Source organism: Taudactylus pleione, unplaced genomic scaffold, assembly GCF_031769625.1.
Source record: "Taudactylus pleione unplaced genomic scaffold, aTauple2 ptg000352l, whole genome shotgun sequence".
In the NCBI taxonomy this organism is placed as follows: domain Eukaryota; kingdom Metazoa; phylum Chordata; class Amphibia; order Anura; family Myobatrachidae; genus Taudactylus; species Taudactylus pleione.
Window position 1 is genome coordinate 4,714,199 of NW_028284753.1, and position 26,585 is coordinate 4,740,783.

Genomic DNA, 26,585 nt, shown 5'->3' on the forward strand with positions numbered 1-26,585 from the left:
CCCCTGAGCCACCTCCGTTTCGTCGGTGCCCGGCCGGAGTCAGGTCACCATTATGCAGTGGGCTGCTTAGGCAGCCCAAATAGCTTTATTTTTATTACTTTGTTTATGTTTAGTACTTTATCTGTTGAGCGAGCAGCAGCAGACTGTCCGCAGGACATGTGAGCTGCCAAACATTCACCCATCCGGGCAATGCCAGCTTCGGCTGGAGATTTTGGCGGGCATTCCAGGGTTCTTGCTAGCCGACCCCGCGGCTGAGCGCAGGCTGCAGCCCGGATAAAAGGGGACAGGTAAGGCGGGTCATCGCTTTGGATGGTGGGTTAGCTGAAAGACTCCAAACGAAGTGCGATCGTGACCACTTCCGGTGGACGTAAGACGCCGACGGGGACCCGGGACATTGCCGCATTGCTGCGAGGAAGAGGTGACCACTGCCAGGAGACAAAGGTAGGAATAGGATCAGCTAGTTAGAACCTGCCAATGTCTCCAAAACATCGAGAAAGTGACACAGCCCTCAAAACACGCAAAATCTACAACCCCCACAGCCCGGCTCCACACAAATACCAGCAAAAAAAGCTATAAACACATAGGGCCGTATTCAATTTGAGGCGTTAAGTCCGGATTTGCGGTAATTTACCGCCGATGCCGTCATTATCGCCTGCTTTAGTTTTACCCCGTATTCAGTTTGAAAGACTTTCCGCGTAGGTGGAAAGTCAATACAATGTAATAGGCGGTAAAGTGTCGCCTATGAATGGCAGGCGGTAAAAAGTGCAGAATTGGGGTTTTGGGGTGCAACATTTCGGGAACCCCCGTGCAGCCTTCAGACATTCCCCCAAAGGTAATGTGTGTCAAACAAACTTAAAAAAAAAATGAAGGATACCCCAAAAATTGACTTTGAAAAAGGGGGCAGAAAAAAAGTTGGGGTACAAACTTAATAGCGAACTTGACTCTGGAGGGGGGTCCCCAAGTATGTCCCAAGTGTTTTTTGATTTGTTGGTGGCAGGTGGCTTTTTCACGATTTTTTTTAAGTCACTGTAGCAACTTTAAAATATGCTGAACCCCATTTTCATGTACCCCAAATTTGATGGGCCTAGTTGTTTTGCCCTAAAAAAACTTCTAAATGCTCTTCTGCATCACCTTATTCCTAGCCGCATTTATGCACCTGCTGCGGCTGTTAGAAACCCTGACTTCCTTCAGTAGTTAAAAATTGGGGTACCCTTTGTCCTCCCCTATGTCTACACTTCATTAGGGGGGGTCCCTAGAATATATCCCGAAAACTCCCAGTGTGTTGTACCTGTAAGTAAAAAAAAAAAAAAAAAAAGTACCTTTTTTTTTTTAATGATGTAAGGTCTCCCCCCCCCAAAAGCCAAACCAGCCCCAGGCTTGCCAGCCAGTGGTGGTTTCTAAAAATATGGGGAACAAAAAGTGTAGGGTTCCACCGTATTTTAGAAACCAACCCAAGGCTGCAGGGACCTGTTCTGGTTTTAAATATAGGGGTAAAAAAAAGCGTGGGGGTCCCCTTATATTTAAGACCAGCACCAGACCCAACCGACCGGGGTGTAATGCCACAGCTCGGAGACCCAATCACCGGGGCTCCAGGTCCAAAGCATTTACACCCCAAATCGGTCAGCACAAGCCGGTGATCTCGGGGGAGTCGGGGACCACCCAAAGAAGGGTACCCCTCCCGAGCACCACAGGCTTACGCTGAAGCCCGGGGGGGGCAAATACTGTAAAACTAATGTGTTTTACAGTGGAACTACAAGTACCAGGAAGCCTGCCATTTTACACTTGTGGAACAACAAGTGCCAGACATGCGGCACCTGTAATTTCACTGTAAAATAAATAGTTAAAAAAAGACAAATCACACACACACTGTGACAGTATAACTTTTATTAAACACACCTACCCATTCACGCATACTTACCTATACCAGATGCATCTGTCCCCTTGTCCAGTAGAATATCCTTAATACATGGCTCTGCAAAGAAAAATTCATACTCTCCTCTATCCTGGCGCTGGTCTCCGCAGTAATCCAGGTACTTGCCAAAACAAAAAAACGAGTATACACGACCCACACAACAGCTATCAGTATGTGTGTTGCCACACATACTCATAGCTCCCGAATGCCAGCTGACGGGACTAAACTGGGCTTTGCAGTCCCATCAGCCAATCAGCGGCCGCTGTGACTATAGAGCGGCCGCTGATTGGCTCCGGCTACTGACAGTTCCCACGTTTTGTGACTCGCCCACGTGGGAACTGTCAGCAGCCGGAGCCAATCAGTGGCTACTCTACAGTCAGCGCGGCCGCTGATTGGCTGATGGGACTGCAAAGCCCAGTTCAGTCCCGTCAGCTCATTCGAGAGCTATGAGTATGTGTGGCAACACGCATACTGATAGCTGTTGCGTGGGTCGTGTATGCTCGTTTTTTTGTTTTGGCAAGTACCTGGATTACTGCGGAGACCAGCGCCAGGATATAGGCGAGTATGAATTTTTCTTTGCAGAGCCATGTATTAAGGATATTCTACTGGACAAGGGGACAGATGCATCTGGTATAGGTAAGTATGCGTGAATGGGTAGATGTAAAACGACCGCGCAGTTTTGGGTAAAAAAAAATAAATGTTGAAAATGGTTTTAATGTATTGGGTCTGATTTTTCGGGGGGTAGTATGGCTGTGTGTAGTGTTTTAAACATCGCAGGCGGTCGCAGCAGGCGTTTTTTTACGGTTTTTAAAATTAGCGTTTTTACGACACGAAAATATACTTGCACTCTTTTTAATGTACCCTCAATTTACGTGGAACAGTAATTTTCTGGGGGAAAAAATTGCTTTGTATCATTTTTCAACTTTTTTTTTTTTTTTTGCCCAAAATTGCGCGGTCGTTGTTCGCAACTTAGGAAATTTTTGGGAGGTAATTTATCACTAGGGGGGATATCCAAATGGTTCTGGAAGACATCCCCACATTTTTAGACAAAAATAGTGATTTTGCATTTTTTTTCGCCTGGTCCTGGATGGAGAAGAGTTTTCTCCAGTTTTTTTCCGCCAACTGCGTTTTCGCCTGTTTTTTGTCAAAAATATTGCTGCTAATTAAGTACGGCCCTATGTTGCAAGGTGAGACGCCCCTACCCGGTAAGTCTTCTAAGCGTCCTGTATTATCTTCACAGTCCATGCAGCTCTCAGATTCTGAAGTGTCATCTGGGGAGGAAGAAGATGCTGATCTCTCGAACACTGACTCCCCTCAGGGATAGGACAAGAGTCAGTCTAAAATTAATATTCCTGCCGCGGTGCAAGCTGTTAGCCCCATCTTACTAATAGAAGATGACAAGCCAGCACCTAAATCAAAGCATCCACTGTTTAAACAGCAGAAAGTGGCTTCAGCAGAATTCCCTCTATCGGATCAATTAGCTGAACACATGGCGACAGCCTGGCAGTCACCTGGTAAGAGGTTTCAGCCCCAAAAATGTCTGACCTCCTGTTATCCATTTTCTGCGGCTCACTGTTCAAAATGGGAGACTCCCCCTACGGTGGATTTGCATGTTACGCGTTTAATTAAAAGCACTACTTTGCCTATCCCTACGTTATCCTTTTTAAAGGACCCTACGGATAGAAAGGCTGAATCTTGCCTTAAATTAATATACTCTTCCAGAGGTTGTTGCCCGTCCAACCATGGCTATTGCATGGGTGGCTGAACCTATAGACACACTTGAAGACTTTTCCCTCAGATGCTTCTAGGGATCAGATGTCTTTCGTTGCTCACATACGAGATGCAGCTTCTTATATCTGAGAAGCGACATTGATGCCAGTCTCCTAACCTCCAGAGTCTCAGCCACGGCAGTGTCTGCCTGCCGTACCCTGTGGCTACGCTAATGGAAGGCAGATGCGGTCTCCAAGAAAGGCCTAGAAGTGTTACCCTACAATGGGGAGATCTTGGTTGGCCCAAACCTTGACAAGGTCGTAACCACATTGAAGGCAGAATGGCGGCATAAAAAACTGCATTTCTGCCTTCAGCAACTACTACTGCAAAACCTCGGACTACATCTTTTTAGGTCCTTTCGTCCTCAAGGAAGACCTAAAGGTCAGTCCTTTCCTAGGCAGTCGGCTCGCACTAGGGCTGCCAAGCCCAGGACCAAGCAGGCCTGGACCACCAGACGCCTAGCTTCAAAATCTGAGGATAAACCCTCCGCCTGACAGGACGGGACTCCCTCTGGGGGATCCCAGAGTGGGAGGCCAACTTCTTCAGTGCCCAGTGCTGGTGTCAAACCACCACGAAAGCTTGGGTAAGAGAAGTGGTCTCTCACGGGTACGCCCTCACATGTCTTCGACAGCCACCCCAACAGTTTTTCTACACAGGCCCTCCTTCAGACCCGAGCAAAGACTTACAAATCCAGAAAGCCGTACAGTCCTTGCTGCAAGCGGGGTTAATTGTGCCAGTCCTGCTATCTCAGCAGTTGACCGGTTACTATTCTACTCTTTCTGGTTCAAAAGCCGAATTTTTCTCATCTGTCTATTCTCAACCTCAAATCCCTGAACAAATTCCTCAGGGTACCCAGGTTCAGAATGGAAACCCTACGCTCCATCATCCTAGCTATGGATCCTGGAGACTTTATGGTATATCTGGATATTCAGGACGCATACCTAAAATGTACCTATAGCGCACTCACATCAGCGATATTACCGGAGGTGCGTCTGTCACTTTCTTGGTGGCTACAGACATCTCGGGGTAACCCCTTTTGGATCCCGCACTGGGGTACTCCTAACAGACGCCAGTCTCTGGGGCTGGGGTGCAGTGACCGGTCCACACTCCTTTTAGGGACGCTGGACATCGTTCGAATCATCCCTGCCAATCAACATATTGGAAATTCGAGCTATCTACAGGGCCCTCATCCTGGCCCAGAACATACTTCACGGAAAACCTGTACAGATACAGTTCGACAATGCCACAACAGTGGCTTACATCAACCATCAAGGAGGCACTCTAAGTCTGGCAGCACTGACAGAAGTGTCCCGCATTCTGACATGGGCTGAGGGTCACCTCCCGGCCATCTCTGCGGTGTTTATACCGGGAGTTCTCAGTTGGGAAGCAGACTTCCTCAGCTGTTATGACCTGTATCCTGGGGAATGGTCTCTTCACCAAGAGGTTTTTCAACTCCTAGTGAGCAGATGGGGCCTACCAGAGGTGGACCTCATGGCCTCCCGACACAATCACAAACTGCCAGTGTACGGGTCCAGAACAAGAGATGCCAAGGCAACCCTTGTAGACACATTAACAGTGAAGTAGACTTTCCAGTTTGAGTACCTATTCTCTCCAGTCTCCCTTCTTCCTCGAATTCTTCGGAAGTTCAAACAAGACAGAGGCACTGTCCTGCTGGTGGCTCCAGCTTGGCCCAGACATCATTGGTACTCAGATCTTCGGAGTCTCTCCCTAGACACTCTGTTCCTGTTGCCTGTTGTCTCAGGGTCCTTGCCTTTACCCGGACCTGGGTCATTTGTGTCTTTGACGGCATGGCTCTTGAGACATCCCTCCTGAGGGCCAAAGGATTCTCTAGCTCTGTAGTCAAAGCTATGCTCAGAGCGCATAAGCCAGCCTCTGCACGGATCTACCACAGTGTATGGCATACATACAGTCAGGTCCATAAATATTGGGACATTGACAGAATTTTCATATTTTGGTCTCTATTCACCACCACAATGGCTTTGAAATGAAACAAACAAGATGTGATTTACCTGCAGACTTTCAGGTTTAATTTGAGGGTAATTACATCCAAATCAGGTGAACGGTGTAGGAATTACAACGGTTTCTATATGTGCCTCCCACTTTTTAAGGGGCCAAAAGTAATGGGACAAACTAAACAATCCTAAATCTAACTTTCACTTTTTAATACTTTGTTGCAAATCCTTAGCAGGCAATTACAGCCTGAAGTCTGGAACGCATAGACCTCACCAGACACTGGGTTTCATCCCTGGTGATGCTCTGCCAGGCCTCTACTGCAAATGTCTTCAGTTCCTGCTTGTTCTTGGGGCATTTTCCCTTCAGTTTTGTCTTCATCAAGTGAAATGCATGCTCAATCGGATTCAGGTCAGGGGATTGACTTGGCCATTGCATAACATTCCACTTTTTAGCCTTAAAAAACTCTTTGGTTGCTTTTGCAGTAAGCTTCGGGTCATTGTCCATCTGCACTGTGAAGCGCCGTCCAATGAGTTCTGAAGCATTTGACTGAATATGAGCATATAATATTGCCTGAAACACTTCAGAATTCATTCTGCTGCTTTTGTCAGCAGTCACATCATCAATAAATACAAGGGAACCAGTTCAATTGGCAGCCATACATGCCCACACCATGACACTACCACCACCATGCTTCACTGATGAGGTGGTATGTTTTGGATCATGAGCAGTTCCTTCTCTTCTCTTCCCATCACTCTGGTACAAGTTGATGTTTGTCTCATCTGTCCATAGGATGTTGTTCCTGAACTGTAATGGCTTTTTTAGATGTTGTTTGGCAAACTTTAATCTGGTCTTCCTGTTTTTGTGGCTCACCAATGGTTTGCATCTTGTGGTGAACCCTCTATATTCACTCTTGTGAAGTCTTCTCTTGATTGTTGACTTTGACACATATACATCTACCTCCTAGAGAGTGTTCTTGATTTGGCCAACTGTTGTGAAGGGGTTTTTCTTCACCAGGGAAATAATTCTTTTGTCATCCACCACAGTTGTTTTCCATGGTCTTCCGGGCCTTTTGGTGTTGCTGAGCTCTCCAGTGCGTTCTTTCTTTTTAAGAATGTTCCAAACAGTTGATTTGGCCACACCTAATGTTTTTGCTATCTCTCTGATGGGTTTGTTTTGATTTTTCAGCCTAATGATGGCTTGCTTCACTGATAGTGACCGCTCTTTGGATCTCATATTGAGAGTTGACAGCAACTGATTCCAAATGCAAATGTCACACCTAGAATCAACTCCAGACCTTTTACCTGCTTAGTTGATAATTAAATAATGAGGGAATAGCCCACACCTGTCCATGAAATGGCTTTTGAGTTGATAGTCCGATTACTTTTGGCCCCTTAAAAAGTGGGAGGCACACATTGAAACTGTTGTAATTCCTACACCGTTCACCCGATTTGGATGTAATTACCCTCAAATTAAATCTGAAAGTCTGCAGTTAAAGCACATCTTGTTTGTTTCATTTCAAAACCATTGTGGTGGTGAATAGAGGCTAAAATCTGAAAATTCTGTCACTGTCACAATATTTATGGACCTGACTGTATTTCCAATGGTGTCGTACCAGAAGCTACGACCCCCAAGTGTTTAGGATTTCCAGAGTCCTGGCCTTCCTTCAAGCTGGATTGGACCTTGGACACCACCTGACCTCACTGAAAGGGCATGTGTCTGCTCTATCCATTTGGTTCCAGCGTAGACTTGCTCCACTTCCAGATGTCCATGCCTTCCTCCAGGGTGTCCTCCGTATACAACCTTCCTTTGTCCCTCCAGTGGCTGCATGGGATTTGACAGTAGTACTTTGTGCCCTCCAGGGTCCTCCGTTTGAACCCCTGGATTCAGTGGAACTCAAGTGGCTCACAGCGAAGACTTTTTCTTCTGGCTATAGCATCCGCCAGAAGGGTGTCAATTTTAGGGGCGCTCTCCTGTCGCTTCCCATTTATGATATTCCATCAGGACAGAGTTGTGCTTCGGACTCGCCCTGGTTTCCTTCCAAAAGTTACTAGTTTCAACATTAATGAGGAAATTGTAGACCTGGCCTTTCAATCACCGGACCTATCGGTAGATGAGGCCTCCTTGGATGTGGTCAGTGCCTACATGGACCGTATAGTTCCCTTCGGAGATCAGACACCTTATTTGTGCTCCTATGGATTTCACAAGAAGGGATGGCCAGCCAACAAACCGACATTGGCTAGATGGCTTTGTATGATCATCTTGCAGGCTTACACGCAGGCAGGCCTTCCGGTATCAGCTACTGTTACTGCTCACTCTACTCGCTCTGTGGGTCCTTTGTGGGCGGCTCGCCGTGGCGCCTCAGCCGAACAGCTTTGTAAGTTTGCGACATGGTCCTCTGTCCATACATTTCTGAGGTTTTATGCCTTTGATGCATTTGCCTCTCAGGATGCTTCATTTGGGCGCCGGATTCTCCTCTCAGCTCAGGAGCGTCCCACCCTTAAATAACTGCTTTGGGACATCCCCAAGGTCTCCCTGTGGAGCCCTATGGACCCTGAAGAAGAAAATGAGTTATGGTAAAACTTACCTTTTTGTTAACTTTCCATAGGGTCCACAGGGCACCTGCCCTGACGTACCTGGCTTCATATGGGCTATGTTTCTGGTCACCAGTTTCCCGTCTCCTTCTACGTGAGTGTGTGATTCTTGTGTACCAGTCTTCCTTCTCTCTTCTCCTCTGGCCTTTGGCTTCTCACAAACTGAGGTGTCTCTGGTTTGGGGGCGGGGTATAGGCGGTTGGACCAGTGCATCCTGGGAGCTGAAAGCTTTAACTGTGTGGTGCCCAGTCCTCAACCACCACCTACACCCCAAGGTCTCTCTGTGGACCCTATGTACTTCGGAGAAAGAGAGTTAACAAAGGTAAGTTTTACCATAACTCTCATTTTCTCCTTCATCCGCTAGGGGACATTGGGGTATAGATGGCGGTAGAGTAGAGCCTATACTCTAGTGTCCCCTGTGGAGTCGAAGAGAAAAAGATTTATCGGTAAGTACGAAAATCCTGTTTTCGTTCCCTGCTGGGCAAGAAATGACTAATGGCCTGTAAAGTTAGTATTGCAAAGTCTCTTTATATATGCCATCTGTCAATTTTTTTTATTTTATTTTTTTGTTTGGTATTAGGTGACCACCCCATCACAAAATTCTGGTAACTCTACAGATAATACTCTTGAAATCCACAAACTCTTTAGTTTCGGAGAAGCCACATCAGAACCTACCACTAATTCTATAGAACCGATACAAAGCTTCACAGTCCAACAAGCAATATCAGAAGATCCAGAAATTGCTGGGTAAGACCGCTTTCCATCTCTTTATGCTATGAAATATGTCAAACACTATAGGCCTGATTCAGAGACGGACACTATGGCATTTGTATCTGTGAAAATATACCAAATTTTAGCCGAGCGTAGGGATGACCACTGTTGCCGTCTCATATTTGTCCGACAACATGCAACAGCGTAAACATCAACGCACATTGGGCAGTCACGCAGCATGTAAAACATTTGACCAGCCGCAAACACTGCAGCTCTCCTGACACGCAGAGAGCTCTTTAATGAAACACAGTATAAACGGTCCGACTAGTTTGCGTTTTTCTAACCCCCTCCACCCCCCTCCCATTACCACCCCCAAACGCTGACTTCCTGTCATTCACTTTGCAAGTGATTCATATGCAATCGCCGTATGTACGTAGCACCATGTTCGCACATGCGAAATAGCCAACAATCGCTCCTTCTGCGAAATATCGACATTGTCAGTCACTGAATCAGGCCCTGTATCTGAGCGACTCTAAAGAAACTATGTTCTTAACAAGGTAGCTCACAATAATTGTTTTCCCTCCACAGTGATACAGTTCAAGAAGTTATTAATGATTCGGTTGAGCAATTGCAGTCATTGGCTGATCAAACCCTGATTCCCAGCAACCCCACTGATGGTGAGGAGCTGGCACTGGAGCTGGTCCCAGCAAACCCTGTTGAAAATCCAGATAGTGTAATTAACTCTATCCTCAATGAAAACTCAACAGTGAGCGGCAATGATTTACTGGATCAGTAAGTATCTCAAATTGCAAATATGAATAGAATTTATTGATTCAACCTGTATAAGCTTCATATAGGTTTGACCCAGGTTGTGTATCAATGATTCTTTGAGAAACAATGGAATATGACCAGCAATGATTGGGTGGCACCATAACGCATAGATTAGTTTAACTCCCCATTAAATGTATTAAATTCTGTGTAGTTTGCATCAAATATTTACAAAACACATGCCAGTTGTTAATGTTTCCTGCAATGATTCTTAAGCTGTCTACACACAAGAAAGATATATCTGCAGATCGACTGATCTGCAAATGATGGTGGTTCATACACACTGAACAACCATCACTGCCATCTAAAGATATCTGGCCGGTGGTTCTGTCGTGCCCCCCTTTCCTAGGCGGCTTCTGTATCAAGTGTACGAGCGGTCGGCTGACATTAGATCTTCACAATCCAAACTACCAGGAGTCAGTGTAGAGAATATAAGTGAACAGGGCGATCCTTGTGCACAGGTAAGAAGGGGTTCATCCTAGATTTGTTACAAAGACTGGTTTACCCACCCCCAGAGCAGCTTAAAGGAGTAGCTAAAACCATAACAGAATATGTAGTGTGTGTGTATATCCATCCGTATCCCTTATAAAGTTGTCAATATTTTTATCAGCACTCTCCCAAGCTAACCAGCAGACCTCATTTATAGTAAGCGATCAGGAAGTATTCACCCAGAGGAATTAGCAAGGAGTTGCTACAGCAGCTATACACAATGTACAAGAATTGTACACTGTTAAAGGTGCCAATGAAGGATTCTATTGCTGGCAGCAATGTCATACTGCTGTCCTTGTTAAGTGAAAACCATTGCAGTAGTTTATAACATCTAGTTGTTAACAACTACTGAACTGCTATAAAGCCATGTTGGCCAGTGTAAGATCATTCTAGCACAGTTCCTAACACATGGTAGATGCTAATCTCCATTACTAAAATGTGGGTGCATGCACTCCATTCATTTGTATATCAGTGCAGGAACATTTAAGCTCTCCACTTAAAATATGGAGCAGAATCATTAGTGCCTTACTGACAGTGTGTTTTGTAGATAATATCCTAGTCACGTCAGTGGATAAATTAAGTGCATGTTTAGTGGATCCACCAATTTAGTGAGACTGTAAGACTAGTTTTAGAAACACTGGGCCTGATTCAGAGCCGGACGCTCTGACCAGAGCGCTCGCTCTGAATCAGGGCCCTCCTACCTAAAAATGGAGCGGCCTCCTGGCCGCTCGCATAGCTGTGGGTGACCACCCACAGCTATAGCGAGCGGCCAAAAAGATGGTCGCGATGGGCAAGACCATCGCGACCATCGGGCTTGCGACAAGACCCTGCGGTAGGCTCTCTCTGCCAAAAGCCCAGGAGTGCTTTTGGCTCTATCAGAGCCAAAAGCACTCCCACTGACATCACTAGTGATGTCAGTGGGGCCGGACCCAGACGGTAGGCGTTCACATGGGAACGCCTCCGTCTGGCAGCCACGCCCCTGGAACGCCCACCAAAGGGGGCGTGCTGTCACTCACCATCGACAGCACGCCCCCTTTGGTGCGAGACCCATAGCGACAGCTTGGCTGTCGCTATGTGGGTCTCGCGCATGCGCACGACAGAGCTCCCTCCGTCGTGCGCACTAGGGCACCATCGACCCGCTTCTGAGCGCTCAGAGCTCGCGAGTGGGTCTGAATTAGGCCCACTGTCCCAAACAAAACCCCAATAATCTACTTGTGCGCTCTTTATATAACCTGCTTTTTTGCTCTTTTATAGAGAAGATATCAATGACTTCCTAAGCTGTATTGACGCAAGTCTCGAGGAGCTACAGAACATGTTGTCTTTAAAGAAATTAAATGTTGATTCTGATTTTATAGATGAGGTGAGAGAATTATCCACCATAAGCAAATGACTATCCAGTGTCTTATGCAGTAGCCCAGTTATTGATGGGAAGTAGCCAAAGGTGAATTGTAAAGACATTTGTTTTTTTGTTTACTTGACTTGGTACTTACAATGTAAACCAGTGTCCTGTCCTCAAGTGCCACCAACAGGTTATGGTTGGTGGATTTCTGTAATCATACAAGTTATTTTATTTTTCTGGGTCTTGCTTCCACAAACAGACATCCTAAAAACATGACCTGTTGGAAAGAACTTGAGGGTTGAGAACCCTCTTTGTAAATTAGGATACTGTATAACTAATGATATATTTAGCCTGCACCATAAAATATCTGTGTGGAAAAACTTTTGACAATATGAAATTGTTACACGGTTCATGGCTAATGCATACAGTCTCTTTTAATCAGTCTGTGCTGCATCGCATCTATTATTTTGTTTTGGGTATTGGAAGGAGAGAGACTGATTTGATGGTACACTGGGGATCATTAATCCTTAGTGTGGTATGTACATAGAGACTTTCATAGACCTGTCTTTTTTTTTTTTTTTTTTTTTCCTAATCCACGTGCATCCATGTGGAGAGCAAATGCACTCTGACTGTGCCTGCTTCTGCTATGGGCCAGTGAGTCTTATGGCCGAAACACACCAAACTAATGTCTAGTGTGTACCGACCTCATTAGTGACTGGATCCGGCAGGGTGCCAGCATCGGCAAGTGGAATACACTTGTTGATGCCGGGAGCCACTGCGCGACAGCTGGGGGCCATGTTGCATTTGGCAGCATGGCCCCCACTGACAAGATCGCCTGTCAGACCTGCATGCAGGTCCAACAGACGATGTTGCTGACTACGCACGGGAGTGAGCATTGTCAGCGATATAGCGTGTACACACTGCCCGTTGTGGACGATATGTCGTCTGATCTGCTGGATTGGATGACATATCTTCTAGTGTGTACCCGGCCTTAATAGGCTGGAATGTCTCTTGCCTTTCAGAGAAACCAAGGAAGCAGCATTGGATACATTTAAAGTACCTGTGTGATTATTACTTAATCTTAATGTGTTCTTCAGACAATAGCTAACCTAAAATAGAATACGTGGCCAAGTCTCTTTTTATCTCCAACTTTTTTTGCAGCTATTTAAACCTGACTTGTCATCCTCAGATAACCCAGTTAATGAACTCAACCCCAGCATAGTGAATGTGAGTATAATTTAACTTTTATTTTGTATGCTAACTGATATGTCTACAATCCTAGTTCTTGTTGTAGTTTAGTTAAATGAGAAATGGGAAATATGCTTAATATAGTCTCTATCTTTTATTTATTTTTTTTTCTCCCTCACACCACCTCCAAAAGGAACTACAGGAGAATGAGGAGGACATTGTAGTGCCAGAGAACGATGATCACTTGAATAAAGGTTCATAGAAATACTCACTTTATTTTGTTTACTACTAAAGAACTGTTTAATAGTGCAAATGCCGTATATAACACTGTTTCCTCCCCCTGACACAGTCCTCTTTCGTTTCATCTGCTCATTTATGCTGTATGTTAAAACACACAAAGGGCTCATTCCAATTAGGTGGGAGTAGCGATATGTTTCCTGAAACGGTCACACTTTGCAGTGAAACGCGCTCCCGAGAATACTCCAATCCAAGTACGAATGCCTATTCGTACTACTCACAGCGGAGGGGTGCGAATTGACTGCCGAATAAGATTTGCGAGAAGTGCATGAAAATGTGGGGAGACCATACTGGACCAACACAAAATGTATAATTTAGGTAGCAGGACCGTATAGAAGGCTGTTTGTGGGCATTAAGAAGGTACTGTAGGCTTTTAAATGGTGTCAAATGGCTGATTTGTGTATTTTTGGGGTTTTTTTTTTTTTTTTTTTTTTTTAAATGCAAGAAAATGATAAAAAAAACCACACTTTTTTTTCATTTAATCTCAAACAAATTAAACGAAAAATGTAGGAAAAAGGGTGATTTTGGGGTACTTTGAGGGCACCTTGACAATTAATAAAAAAAAAAACTTATTTTGCAGCTAAAAAATTATTGGAATTAACTTTGGAGTGCCTAAACTAATGACAAAGTAAATTTTGGGGTAACTTGAGGACATTTATTTTTTTTTTTATCCCAAAAATTACATGTAATTATTGAACTAATTAAGATAATTGGAAACTTCCAAATGCCTAATTAGTCATTAGGGGGGATGTCCAAGGGGTTCAGCACGGTGTCCCCACATTTTAACCCTAAAATAAAGATTTTCCTTTCCATCTCTCACCCTTAGGGAGGCGCGAGTGGAAAGTTGCGAATTCAGTCTGGCTGATTCAGTGCGAATTGCTAATTGGATTGCAAAGTTCACTATGCGAATTCGAAGTGAAAATAGCAACTCGCAATTTGCACCTAATAATAGGATTGACCGAATAAAGTTTATTAAAAGATCCTTTGGGATCTCCTCCTCCCTCTATTTTGGAAATAGTTTGCACTTTCCTGGATTGGTGACATCTGGTGGCTGCATTTGATATTGCAGGTCCTTGAGCAAACATTTGGGAGGGAACGCTATTTAATGAAATGGCATTTTCCCCGCACAGTATATCAGGGTTAATGCACAGAAACTCACGGATTCCACATAAACTGCAGAATCAATGGGTTTCTCCGCGCGTTAAACCCCTGATGGTAACTTTTTCTTGTGTAATTTTCCTCGCAACTCCTGAAGCTGCGAGGAAACGTATACCTATGGGAGATGGCGCACAGGGTTAACCCCGCTAGTTGAATTGCTGGCTGTCGGTAATATCCGTGGCTAATTCGATTCCCCCCTTGAACATACAGATATGTCCTCATGCACTATTGCTGCAGTCACATGAAACTGCCCTTCGCAAAGCGCAAGGTTCTGTGCGACTCCACTTACGCCAAGTGTTTGTTCCGCCCGAAAATTTCTTGGTTTCAGTGCAATGTGACAAACTGCTTCACAAGATTGTACTGATTGATTTGATATGCGACACTTGTATATCTGTGTGCGACCGAGTCTGAATCTATGAAGTGCTACGATACAGCAGCAACAGCTTTTTCCCTCAACAAGTTCTTTTGTGCTTCGTGTGCAGATTTGGTTGCATGAGATATACAAGTGTTGCATAACAAATGAATTAGTGCAGTCTTGTGAAGCAGTTTGTTGCATCCGATTGCGACAGACGCGTTTTTGGGCGAAAAAGAATCTACACCGCTCAGTGCGGCTCACTCTTGTACCACATGGCATATTGAGGCTAGGTGTATGAAGTCGCATCTGTACAAATAGCACACATGAGTAAATTGCTTCAAGGGTTGCAGTTACATCCATACAGTATACACTTACTATCCCACTTCAACACAGAGGGCAAAGGGTTTGTATGATACCCAGATAAGTAGCATATCTCACTGGGGTGCGTGAAGTGTTAACTTTTTTTTTTTTAATGGTTTTGCAAACCATTGCCAGTCATACTAATTCCTTATCGCAAAATGACATACACAAACTTAACATTTGTCAGTGACTGACTGCGAGTTAAACTTTATACATTCCATCAAGGAGATGGTCGTTATTGCGCTTCCGCGTGACTCCATTTACAGAGTAAGTGCTTTTGTAGTTGCTAGTAAATCCAGTTTGCGTTTGACTGTTCCCCAGTGTAATCAATCCATCTGTTGCCAGGGATTTAAGAGTCGATTTTGATTAATTTTGTGCTCCTGATCGTGAATATGTCATGCTTATTTTCAATTGGCTCTAGTTTTTGAGATATGCATGTCTTTAATATTAATGAAAAATAAAATTAAACAATGTTAAAAATAGTTAAAAAGATATTTTTTTTATTCTGTTTAAAATTTGATTTGCAAAATGATATAAAAAGACGTAGGATAATTACATACATAGGTGTTAGGAAGCAAAGGGAACCGTTTTTTGTAGGATTTTCTTTTGTATTCTTGTTGCGGGCAGTCCCTCTGCAGACTCCAACAGTAATCGGCCATCATGTGACGATCCCACTTTCCATGATATCTATCGTCAATTACCTGAATAAAATGATGGAACTATTCACCCTGTTCTTCGCTTAAATCTCCTAGATTGGACGGGAAGTGATCTAAATGGCTGTACAAAATATGTACTTTAATACTCATGTTGGCACCTACTTTCTCGAAACATTTTAGCATGTTGTGGACTAATTCATGATAGTTGTCTGCCTTGTGATTGCCTAAAAAATTTTGATTGACAGACACATAACTCAGCCATGCTTCCGATTCGGTTTCAGTCATAGATGTGGTAAAATTTGGATCCTTCACCAGTTTCCATATCTGTGGGCGGTCAAAAACTCCAGGCTTTAATTTTTCAATACTAATGGATGGAAATGTTTGACAAATATACGTGAAACAATCGCCTGACTTGTCCAATGCTTTTACAAATTGTTTCATTAAACCCAGTTTGATATGGAGAGGCGGCAGTATGATTTCTTTTTTTTTTTTTTCCTGTAGATTAAGGGCTCATGAATGATGCTGGCTTCTCCTACAGTTATAACTTCTCTTGGAGGCCATACGGTTTGCTGCCAGTGCTTTTGTTTTGCACGACTATCCCATAAGCATATGTGACAAGGATACTTAGTATATCCACTTTGCTGCCCAAGAAGAAGGTTTATCATTTTTAAATTGACACAAACCGATCACTGATGCTGAGAATAAGCTATTTTTTCTAAGATAACTTGATATTTTCATGCTGTTCTTTTAAGTTTTGTTAAATGACCAATAGGAATCGGTGCAGATTTATTCCCATTGTGCAGTAATACGCATTTAAGCTCCTTTTAGAATTATATTAAGAAGAGCCGCCAGTCTTCTTCCCAATATTCTGGTAAGCCCATCATCTGGAAAAGTTCCGGAATATTGTTGCAATACACAAGAACGGCAGTATGGCTTGCTCTCTATTTCAGTCCGACGTTATAGTAACATCTGGCTCAAGACAGTGCTTTTCTTGAAGTCTGGATGCTAAAAGCTCAGCTCCTTATTTCGATAACTTCAAGTCATGAATAAAAGTTTAGTTCCTTTTGAGAAAATTTGTTTGGAGTAGAGCAACTTTCTTCAAACTCACTTTCATCTGTGTTGTCACTTGCACTGGATGAAATTAACATTTCCACATCATCACATTCAACTTCGCACAAAGAACAGAATGATGATACAGGTAAATCTTCGATATGTGGTATCGGTTGTTTTGCAGAGTTCATACTTGGGTATTCCCATTTGCGTTTCTTAAACCGATTTATACCCTTCACATTTACAGCACAAAAATAGCAGTCACTCAATTGATTTTTTGGCTCACACCACATCATAGGTATGCCGAAATTAAGACCTTTTTAGATCACCTTTTAGTCCAATTGCGGAGTGATTCCACACCGGTTTTACAAACTTTGTGGGGCACCCATATCTTGTCTTCCTGGCTTATGTGACGGCCAGAATAAACCTGATACACTTGTTTTACGAATAGTTATATTTTTTCTTTCTTTTGCAACACTATATTTGCCACAAATATAACAAAAAACATCAGGGTTGTTAGTATACCGTCTCCGAGAAGAACTCATTTTTACGGCGAAAACGTTTTGTTTCACACATTTAGCGGTATTCAATATGGGTGCGATAACATCGTTTTTTGTGTTAATATCACTTGTTTTAGTTTTACACCGTATTCAATTTCAAAGACTTATCGCAGTTTTGAAAAGTCTTTGATAAAAACGGTGATAACTTTTCACCATTGAACAGGTGTCGAAAAAAAGTGCAGAATTGGGGTTTAGGGGTGCAGGCTTAAAAAAAATTGCTTGCACCCCTGAGATTGACATTTAAAAAAGAACTGTGTCAAAAAAAGTAAAAAAAAAAAAATACGGACACTCCAAAAAATGAATTAAAAAAATGGGGTGCAAAAAAAAAAATGGGAAAAAATTGTTTAACAATAGGCAAATAGGTTCAGGGCTATTCTGCATGTATGCGGCAGATGTTTTCTAGAATAGAATTATAGCGGCAGGTGCACAAATGCAGAATTTTTAAAAACTGACTTTAGGGACATCAAAATATGCTAGTACCCATTTTCATGTACCCCAAATTTGATGGGACCACCTAAAAAAAACTAAAAAAAAATAACCTATGTGCTCTTCTGCATCACTTCTTCAATGTCGGGAAAAAAACACCTGCTGCGGCTATTTAAAGCCCCGACTTTCAATTAAAGGCTAATACGGGGGTACCCATAGTGTTCCCCCATGTTTTTACAACTTTAGGGGGGTCTTACAATTATTTTAAGGAAAAATTCGTAACTTTACGCAAATCCAACTTCGGAGTTTCCCGTTTTCGTTAATTTTATATTGAATACGGGGATAAGCGGGAGCGCGCACCATACCTTTACGCAGAAAAAAACTCCCATATGAAACGTTAACTTCGCCAGGGAAGTTAACCTTTCATATTAAATACCCCTGATTGAGTGCTAACTCTCAACAAAAGCCGAGGACGTACTGAACAAAATAAGCTCAACCGGCGAGAAATTGGTTGTGGTGGGACAGAGAGGGCCGAACTAGGAACAGGAGTGTGCTAACTGCGTCACTTGGTCCTCTCCGTTGCTCCTCTCTGTATGCTGGGAGGAGGCGTGGCAGTGCACTGCTGAGCCTGCTGGGACATCCTCAGACCACAGCCACGCCTCCTCCCAGCATACAGAGAGGAGCAACGGAGAGGACCAAGTGACGCAGGCCCTCATTCAGAGCCACTCGCTAGCGGCAGTACGCTCGTTCCGAGCGATGTTCGCACATCTGCGCATGCGTACGGTTTTTAGTACGCATGCGCGAACCAGTCAGTGCGGCCAAAATCGTTGGTACGCAATATAGCGAGGGCCTGCTATTTTGAGTGACAGAATGAGGCGTATGTGGGTGGTAACAGGGGAAGGTGCTTGAAAACGGGGAGTGGAGATCCGAACGCAGGCGTGCTTAAAGGTCAAAACGGGCGTTTTAAGGGAGTGCATATTTAATACAGCAGCGTCATTGACCACGTCACTTGTTTTTTTTTAACTCAGAACTGCTCGCAAAATAGCGGTTGAAAACACCAACCACAAGAATAGCGAGCAGTTCATACGCTGTACGATGTACTCGATTAATCTAATAAATAGCGGACATGACGTATGGTGCGTGCGGCCAGGGGGCGTTTTTATCAAAAAAACGAGCGTATGTTTTGCTCGCTCGTTCAGACTTAGAGGTGGGAACAGACTGCAATTTGCGAACGGATCATTTGAATAGCCACCCCTTGTTTTTGAACGAACGACCACAAATAGCGAACGGCTCTGAATCAGGCCCTGCGTCAATTGGTCCTCTCCGTTGCTCCTCTCTGTATGCTGGGAGGAGGCGTGGCTGTGGTCTGAGGATGTCCCAGCAGGCTCAGCAGTGCACTGCCACGCCTCCTCCCAGCGATAGTGAGGGGATATGAATGTGTTATGTGTTGCTCCTCTCTGTATACTGGGAGGAGGCGTGGCTGTGGTCTGAGGATGTCCCAGCAGGCTCAGCAGTGCACTGCCACGCCTCCTCCCAGCGATAGTGAGGGGATATGAATGTGTTATGTGTTGCTCCTCTCTGTATACTGGGAGGAGGCGTGGCTGTGGTCTGAGGATGTCCCAGCAGGCTCAGCAGTGCACTGCCACGCCTCCTCACAGCGTTACTGAGGAGATATGAATGTGTTATGTTTCTCAAACGTGACTACCAGCTACATTATCACAAATAAAACAAATTCTTGTCCTTGTTGAAAGAGGGTAGTTGTTAAAAAAGCAAAACTAAGTCGATTCTATTAAGTAATTGAGAAAATAATTGAATTTTATCATTTTTCATTAATTTGAAAACTGGAGCCAATTCCGCTATAGCAAAGATCTAATGCGAAAATAGGACCTACGAGTACCCTCAAACCGACCTTAAATACTTGGCAAGAATTTTTTTGTTCCCCAGTGTTATTAATAAAAAATAGGAAAATCTGTTGGAATCTGATTCCTAAAGGGGTTACAAATAAAATCTATATTTCTGTTAATATAAATACTTGTATCCCTTATTAGGTCACCATTAAGCATGATTAGCCATCTTACAGTCTAGAGAACTATAAAGTAATATATTTCAAGCTAACTTTCTGGGATCACACTAAATATGTATAAGTAACTGGAAAATATGATGGAAATGCTTTTTTTTTTTTTTTTTTTTACTGTTCGTTCTCTAGCTAATGGATGTAAATGAAAAACTTTCAATATATTACAAGAATTAGTATCTGTTTTTCTGTAAAGCACCAACATGCCATGCACTGAGAGGATTATACAAACACGTTATATACATTGACTTGAAACATGTGGTAAAGTTGGCTCTGTCCAATTGAGCTTACAATACAAAGGGTGTGGGATGTATAATGAGCAGAATGACCGATATAAGGCATTATCTTTAGCTGATGATGATAATGCAGCCATTGGTGACTGTTATTACTGTGCAGCTACTGGTGGCTTGGCACTATTGGAATAAGGAGCCATGACAGCTGAAGTAATCTTTGTAGAAATCTTAACCATTATTTCTGGCATCCTTGGCTGTCCATCATTTATATTAGCTGAGCCTCCTCCACTTATGGTTCTAGTGAAGGCTTCTACTTTTTGTGCTATGGCATCCCTTATCTCCTCAAATTATGTAACAGTAGCTTGGGAACAATAAAATTTCTGGTGAAATGTAAAAACATGTTGAATTATCTTTGTTTTGCTTTATAGATAAGCAGCTGATGCAGTACACAGGGAGCAACTTGTTGTCCCTTTTTGAGCATCCATCCAACAACTTACAAAAAGTCACTACGGACCCAGCAACCCTACTGACCACCTTAAGAGACGGCTTGTACCCCGGCAGCTCTTCAGAACAGAGTAGCATCGTTCCTGGACACGACGCCAGCAGAGAATCAGACTTGCTGGTAGAAGATTTCAGTGGAGCTCAGGAGCTCATAGCTTTTTTTGTACCTAGCCCTGTTAACAAACTAATAGATGAAGTCACAGCGGCAGAGACACTCTGATTGTGGGGAGTTTATGAGCTTATTGGGTGTCAAGTGATTTGATCTGTTGAACTGTAAGGGAGTGACCAGAATTTGAACTGCTCCACATGGTTCTAGCATGTCATGCAATAAGTTCTTGTTATGGGAAAGAAAGACCCATCATTTTACTCTGTTTTTGCCATATGCCTTTGCAATTCTAAGACCTCGGTGGTGATTGAGCTAGTGGAATTTGTCCATTACTGTGTTTAATGATTGTTACCGTACATATGCAAAAGAAAAAACTATGGCACAGTTTATCAGTGCTAAACACACTTGGGCTATAATATAGCTTGTACCTTTTGTTCTCTAAATGGCACCATTTTTTCTTGTGGGTGCACAAAGCACAGCCCGGTCTGGGACATTGTAATATTACCCCAATTATTTCAGTCAGAATTAAAAATATCAGCGACCATGACCATTAGAAATATAGTGTGGGAAGGACACAATGGTACCTGCATTCAAATATTGGGTATACAAGTTACCATGAAGCATTTTACTCAAAGCAAGAACCAAACCATGCTCTGGCACAATAAGGCAAATCCGGGTAGGGTTCGTTTAGATTGAATGGCGTGGGATCCAAAGAGTTTCAGAAATGTATTTTACTGATGGGGGCAGGTAGGGTTCTTCCAGTTTTGGGCGATTGCAGCACGGGCTACTAATAGGCTATGATGAAGGTTGTGTTTTGGGATTTAAGGGAGGTATAAATGGAAAAGCGCTAATTTAGTATTAGGGTGTTCAACAGTGGAGATCAGGTTCAAGACTTCTCTCCATATAGGCTGAGTAATACGTTAATTCCTGAAATATGATTATAGTACCTATATGGTCACACTAGCGCTAGACAAATTTTAATAGGGCCACAGTTTGTGATATTTGCTAGGCCGAGATTTAGCAAGAAAGATAATTTCAGTATGATTTAAATATTTGGTCATTTGATGTGGGTAAGCCAAATATGTTTCCACTGTTTCAGCAAATGGGTTTTATAAAGGTCTAGATCCCACTGTAACTGGGCATAGGGTTTGTTTAAGGGCTGTAAGTACCTTTATTATAACGTTGCCACTCTAATTACTCTTTATTTGCTTGTTTTGTACTGAGATACAAAGTTGAGATGCGGATAGACGTTGGATGTACCAAATGGGCAAAATAAAATACTCTGGAGGAAAGTATAAAAGTCTATGGGTGGTGGGTTATATTTTTCCCTAGATGATTTAAAGTGAGGAGGGGACCCAGGAAATGGAGATGGACTAGGAAAGAAATCATTTTAATGACCCATATGATACTGTACATTACGGTTGGAAATTGACTTCACAAGAAATAGAAGGGATACATTTTGTGGCAGAAGAGTGAATTCTGTATTTGGTTTCAACGTCTGGTCCCAGATCGGAGATGATAATTTATAGCTTGTGACTGTCCCAGACCTTTAGGGAGTCCAGACTAGATTTTCTAGGCATAGTAATGAAATAAGGCTGTTTCTAGATCTATCCAAGGCTTATAGGGTAGTCTCTAGTCACCACTGCTGTAGCTGGCAGTGGACATAAGCTTCATGGTATCGGAATAAGTCTGGTAGAGTTATATGGCTAAAGGCTGTTCTTTGGTTTGATAGCTTGTTTATAACATCTGTAACCAGAATAAGCATCTATTTGATAAGTTTCTTAGCATGTGCACAAGTCGCTGAATTTGTAACCTGTCATGTTTTAGTCTAATGATCTGCAGAGTTTAATGGCTAACTTAAGATACAGTGATTGCCATCATGCAATTGGTCTGTGTAATTCTGTACCGTAGGCCCTGGTTGTTGTACATTCATTTATTTTTAGTTCGCTTAACAAGCGTGGCCCTGGGACGTATGCACAGTACAGTACAGTACATTTTAAAGAATTGATTTCCACCATGTCTGAAAACCTTTTTATACACATAAGTGGAGTTACTGACTGACAGAAACGTCCTACTGTTTTGCTACCAATAGGGAGCTCCCAATAGTCCACATTATCTATCTAATTTAAGTTATGGCGATGATCTGCTCCAGAATGCACCTAATCCCATTTGAGGGACTAGCAATATTCCTTCCTTCAATGCCATTGTTTAGACACTATTGATATGACCAGGTTAGGTATCTTTCCCATTAATAAGCAGTCTGACACCTTACACTAGCTATTTGTACTTCCTCCTGAAATTTCTTAGTCCCATCACATCTGTGCATTAGTCTGTATTTTACAAGGCCTATGCCGTACACTCTGTATAACTATAACCTCAGTGCCTTGTAAGCCATTAAAGATGTTACCTTTTTTTATTTTTTCATATCATGTTACTTTTTAACCCTACTGCATAAAGCAATCACTCTTACATCTGTAACATTCATTTCTGCACTGGAATATATGAAAATTATTAAAATGCTAATCTTCCATTGAAAATAACAATGGAAATTTAAAATCACTATTTTAATTCTTTGCAGTGTTCAGGGAAATTTTGTGTATTAGAAGATATGACTTCTCTCCAATCTTGTGTTACTGTTATTGCTGCAATAAGGATAACTAACTTAACGTGTACTTTTTTTTTATTCCTTTTTTTTTTCCCTACAATTCATTATAAAAATATAGCAAAGTACGTTACACCATTGGATCTTTGCAGTATGTTGCAAGCAATTAGGAGACTTCTCTCATTCAATCATTGTTTAGCACATGTCTAACCATGTTCTGTTTTTAGATATATTTTTATTTCTTGTGTATCTAACCATTTTAATAAATCCTACTTTTTTTCTTTTATGTTGATTTCGTTTCAATTGGTGATATGATCCTCCTTTATAGGGAAATAATTGCCATGTAAATTGGACCCCATACACATTTTCTAGGTTTGGGTATGACATACCGGCAGTCAGGATGCCTACTGTCAAAATGCTGATCGCGGCATCCTGATGCTCTGTATCCTGACAGGGGTCAGGTAAGTATACTAACCCTCCCTCCTTCGCCCCCTAACCCTCCCCCCTTGGTGCCTAACACTAACTCCTCTGTGCTACCTAAACCTAACCCTCCCTCTCCTTGGCTAACAGCTAAGATGCCCCACTGTGCCTTTGATCGGCATGGCAGCTGTCGAGATTCCGACGTCAGGGTTTAGATAGGCGTTGGGATTTCTACGGCTAACTTTAGTCCCGAGTCGGGCTTCCAACGGCCTGCATCCCATCCGCCAGCATACTAACTACATCCCCATTTTCTATTCCTTATGGCACAATGGTTGTTTCCTTATTGCTTATTGCCTGCTCCCTAAATGCATTTTTTTTTTTAACCCTGGTCTCCTATTCCATATGTGACACAAGCCTGACACATTTCACTGTCATTTGTATATGGTCTTGCTGCCTTCCAACCTAATTTCCAATTACAATAAATTGTGCTGTATAAGTTAATTGTCAAAACACCGTTTTTCTTCTTCAGTGTCCATAGGCTCCACAGGGAGACCTTGGGGTGTAGGTTGGATCTGGATCCTGGGCACCACGCAGTTAAAGCAATCTTTGACATGCAGTTGCTGAATGCCATATATGTCCAGAAATGTTTATGGCCACAAACAGCATCTCCTGTATGCCTTTAATTTAAAAAAATATTCTGAACCACCAAGTTGATTTTGTGGGCAAAACATGGGACATATTGTTCACCATGCTCTCCTCTCCTCCCTCATAAATTTGCTTTGGAATAAAAATAAAATAAAATTTACTACAATCAACCCTTCATTTCCCTGCCCTCAACTACATACATACTCCATCTTCCTCAGGCCTCTTGATTAATGAAAACCTATTGTATGTTTCCTTATGTGCCATGTTGGAAGTTGAACTGCCACGTGTTTGTGCCACCCACTGTTGCCGTTTAGCTAGCCAGCTAGCTTGGTGCACATTTTGGGCTTAAACCGGATGAAAACAATATTGTGAGGTGGTCATAATTGACTGGAAGTGAGTGGAAATTAATAATACTGTAGGAACAAAAAAATCCCAAATTATGTGATTTTAGCAGTTTTTATAAATTATTATTTTTTTTAAATCCTGATCCAAAACACACAAGGGCGGTTTTGGCAAAACCAAATCCAGATCCAAATTACGAAGGAGATACAGTTCCAAAACCAACACGGGGGTCGGCGTACATCCCTAATTTTTACAAATGTCTTCATGTTAGACGGTGAGAATACTAGGGGCCTGATTCAGACCCACTCGCGAGCGGCTGTCCGCTCGCAAGTGGGTCGATGTTATGGACTGAGCATGTGCACGACGGAGGGAGCTCCGTCGTGCGCATGCGCCAGACGCGACGAGCGAAGGAAAGTCCTTCGCTCGTTGTGTCGGATCAAAGGGGGCGTGCTGTCAATGTTGATTGACAGCACGCCCCCTTTGGTGGGCGTGCCTCCCTGACGGGGGCGTTCCCACGGGAACGCCTCCCGTCAGAAGCCGGCCCACTGACATCACTAGTGATGTCAGTGGGAGTGATTTTGGCTCTGATAGAGCCAAAATCACTCCGGAGCTTGCGGTTGAAAACCTCAACCGCAGGCTCCGGCTCGCAAATTCGATGGTCGCGATGGTCTCGACCATCGCGACCATCACAATGCACGCTCGTATAGCCTGTGGGTGGTGACCCACAGCTATACGAGCGTCCAGGAGGAAGCTCCATGAAAATGGAGGCCGGCCCTCATTCAGAGCGTGCGGCCCTGAATGAGGGCCTAGATCCGCTTTTTCTCTGTTGAACCCTACCCTGTGCCTCCTCCCTCCTCTCATGTTCTTCTTACTTCCTCTAATCACAAAGCGGGCACAACCCTATGATATAATGTTATTCTCCTAGAACAAATTAAAAAGAGAAGTTCCCTGCACAATCAGTAAGAAACTTACAATTGCACTTATCAGATGATGACTGGAGAAATGTCTTTATTACTGTGGTCAAAATGTGTTAACCACACCGAAATGTTTAGTGAATTGCTTCAGATTGTGAAAGGTGGGCAACATTTGGTGGGAAATTGAAAAACCTTATTTTCTATTTCTGAATCCCTGTTTTCCCCAAACTCCATATGTGACTTTTTTTTTTTTTTTTACAGAGATACCATCTACACTTTCGCCCCAATTCTAACAGCTGCTAAGGCAGCTATAGCCCAGTTATGAAGACAACACCAAACTCCCATGATTTATACCATTGTAGCTAAACTTCACTGTCGCTTTGACATTAACCACTTGCTTGGCATGGTCACAATAGTCAGATAAACAGTGAAGGCGGCTGCAGGAAGAGAATATTCCCACAACTGCTGCTCTCAGAGGGACCTTCCAGTCCCTCAGCAAAGCAGGACCCCTCACCCAGCGGCTACAGGTATTAGCAGCCGCTGGGAAAAAAATAAATTAACCTCACCCCCTTAGTATACCTGGTGCCTGAAACCGGTGCCAAAATGAAAGTCGCAATGTTTCCGATGTGTTTTTTTTTTTACAATTATTAAAATATATATATATATATATATATATATATATATATATTTTTTTATGAAATCATTTTCGATAAGTTGAAATAAATGTTCTTCACCTAATTCACTCATAAAAAAACCTGACACTTTCTGAGCGGTTTTTAGAAAAAAAAATTGTCAGTTAAGTGGTTAAAACAACGGACTTTCCATATTCCACCTCCCCCTCATCTCTGATTACGTTACAGAGGGGTTGGGGAGCACTTACACACCCGTAAGACACTACTTCTGTGAAGGTAGGCATGTTGAGTAAATGAAGGGAAGATTATTCAGCTATTCCAAACATAACATGCAAGTAGTCTATTGTACAAGTGCAATATGGGCACAGATAGTGGTGGCCCTGGTTCAATGATTTGGCTCAATGAGCAAGTACCCATAAGCTCCATGGTAGGTGGTTGTGGAGGCCCAGTTG

At 43.0% G+C, this 26,585-nt stretch overlaps 1 protein-coding gene across 3 annotated transcripts in view; it reads left to right on the forward strand.

The window, feature by feature from the left end:
- LOC148508630 (heat shock factor protein 3-like) overlaps positions 1–23,466 on the forward strand; it is a 67,065-nt gene extending 43,599 nt beyond the window's left edge. For 2 of the 3 annotated variants that reach the window (XM_088444240.1, XM_088444241.1), the window contains 6 exons: positions 8,828–8,994; positions 9,547–9,750; positions 11,530–11,635; positions 12,776–12,841; positions 12,996–13,056; positions 20,400–23,466. In XM_088444240.1, coding sequence (XP_088300366.1) covers positions 8,828–8,994; positions 9,547–9,750; positions 11,530–11,635; positions 12,776–12,841; positions 12,996–13,056; positions 20,400–20,692 — 897 coding nt within the window. In that variant the 3' untranslated portion in view covers positions 20,693–23,466. The remainder of the gene's footprint in view (positions 1–8,827; positions 8,995–9,546; positions 9,751–11,529; positions 11,636–12,775; positions 12,842–12,995; positions 13,057–20,399) is intronic. The other variant, XR_015869566.1, reaches the window with a different exon arrangement.
- The last annotated feature ends 3,119 nt before the right edge of the window (positions 23,467–26,585 follow it).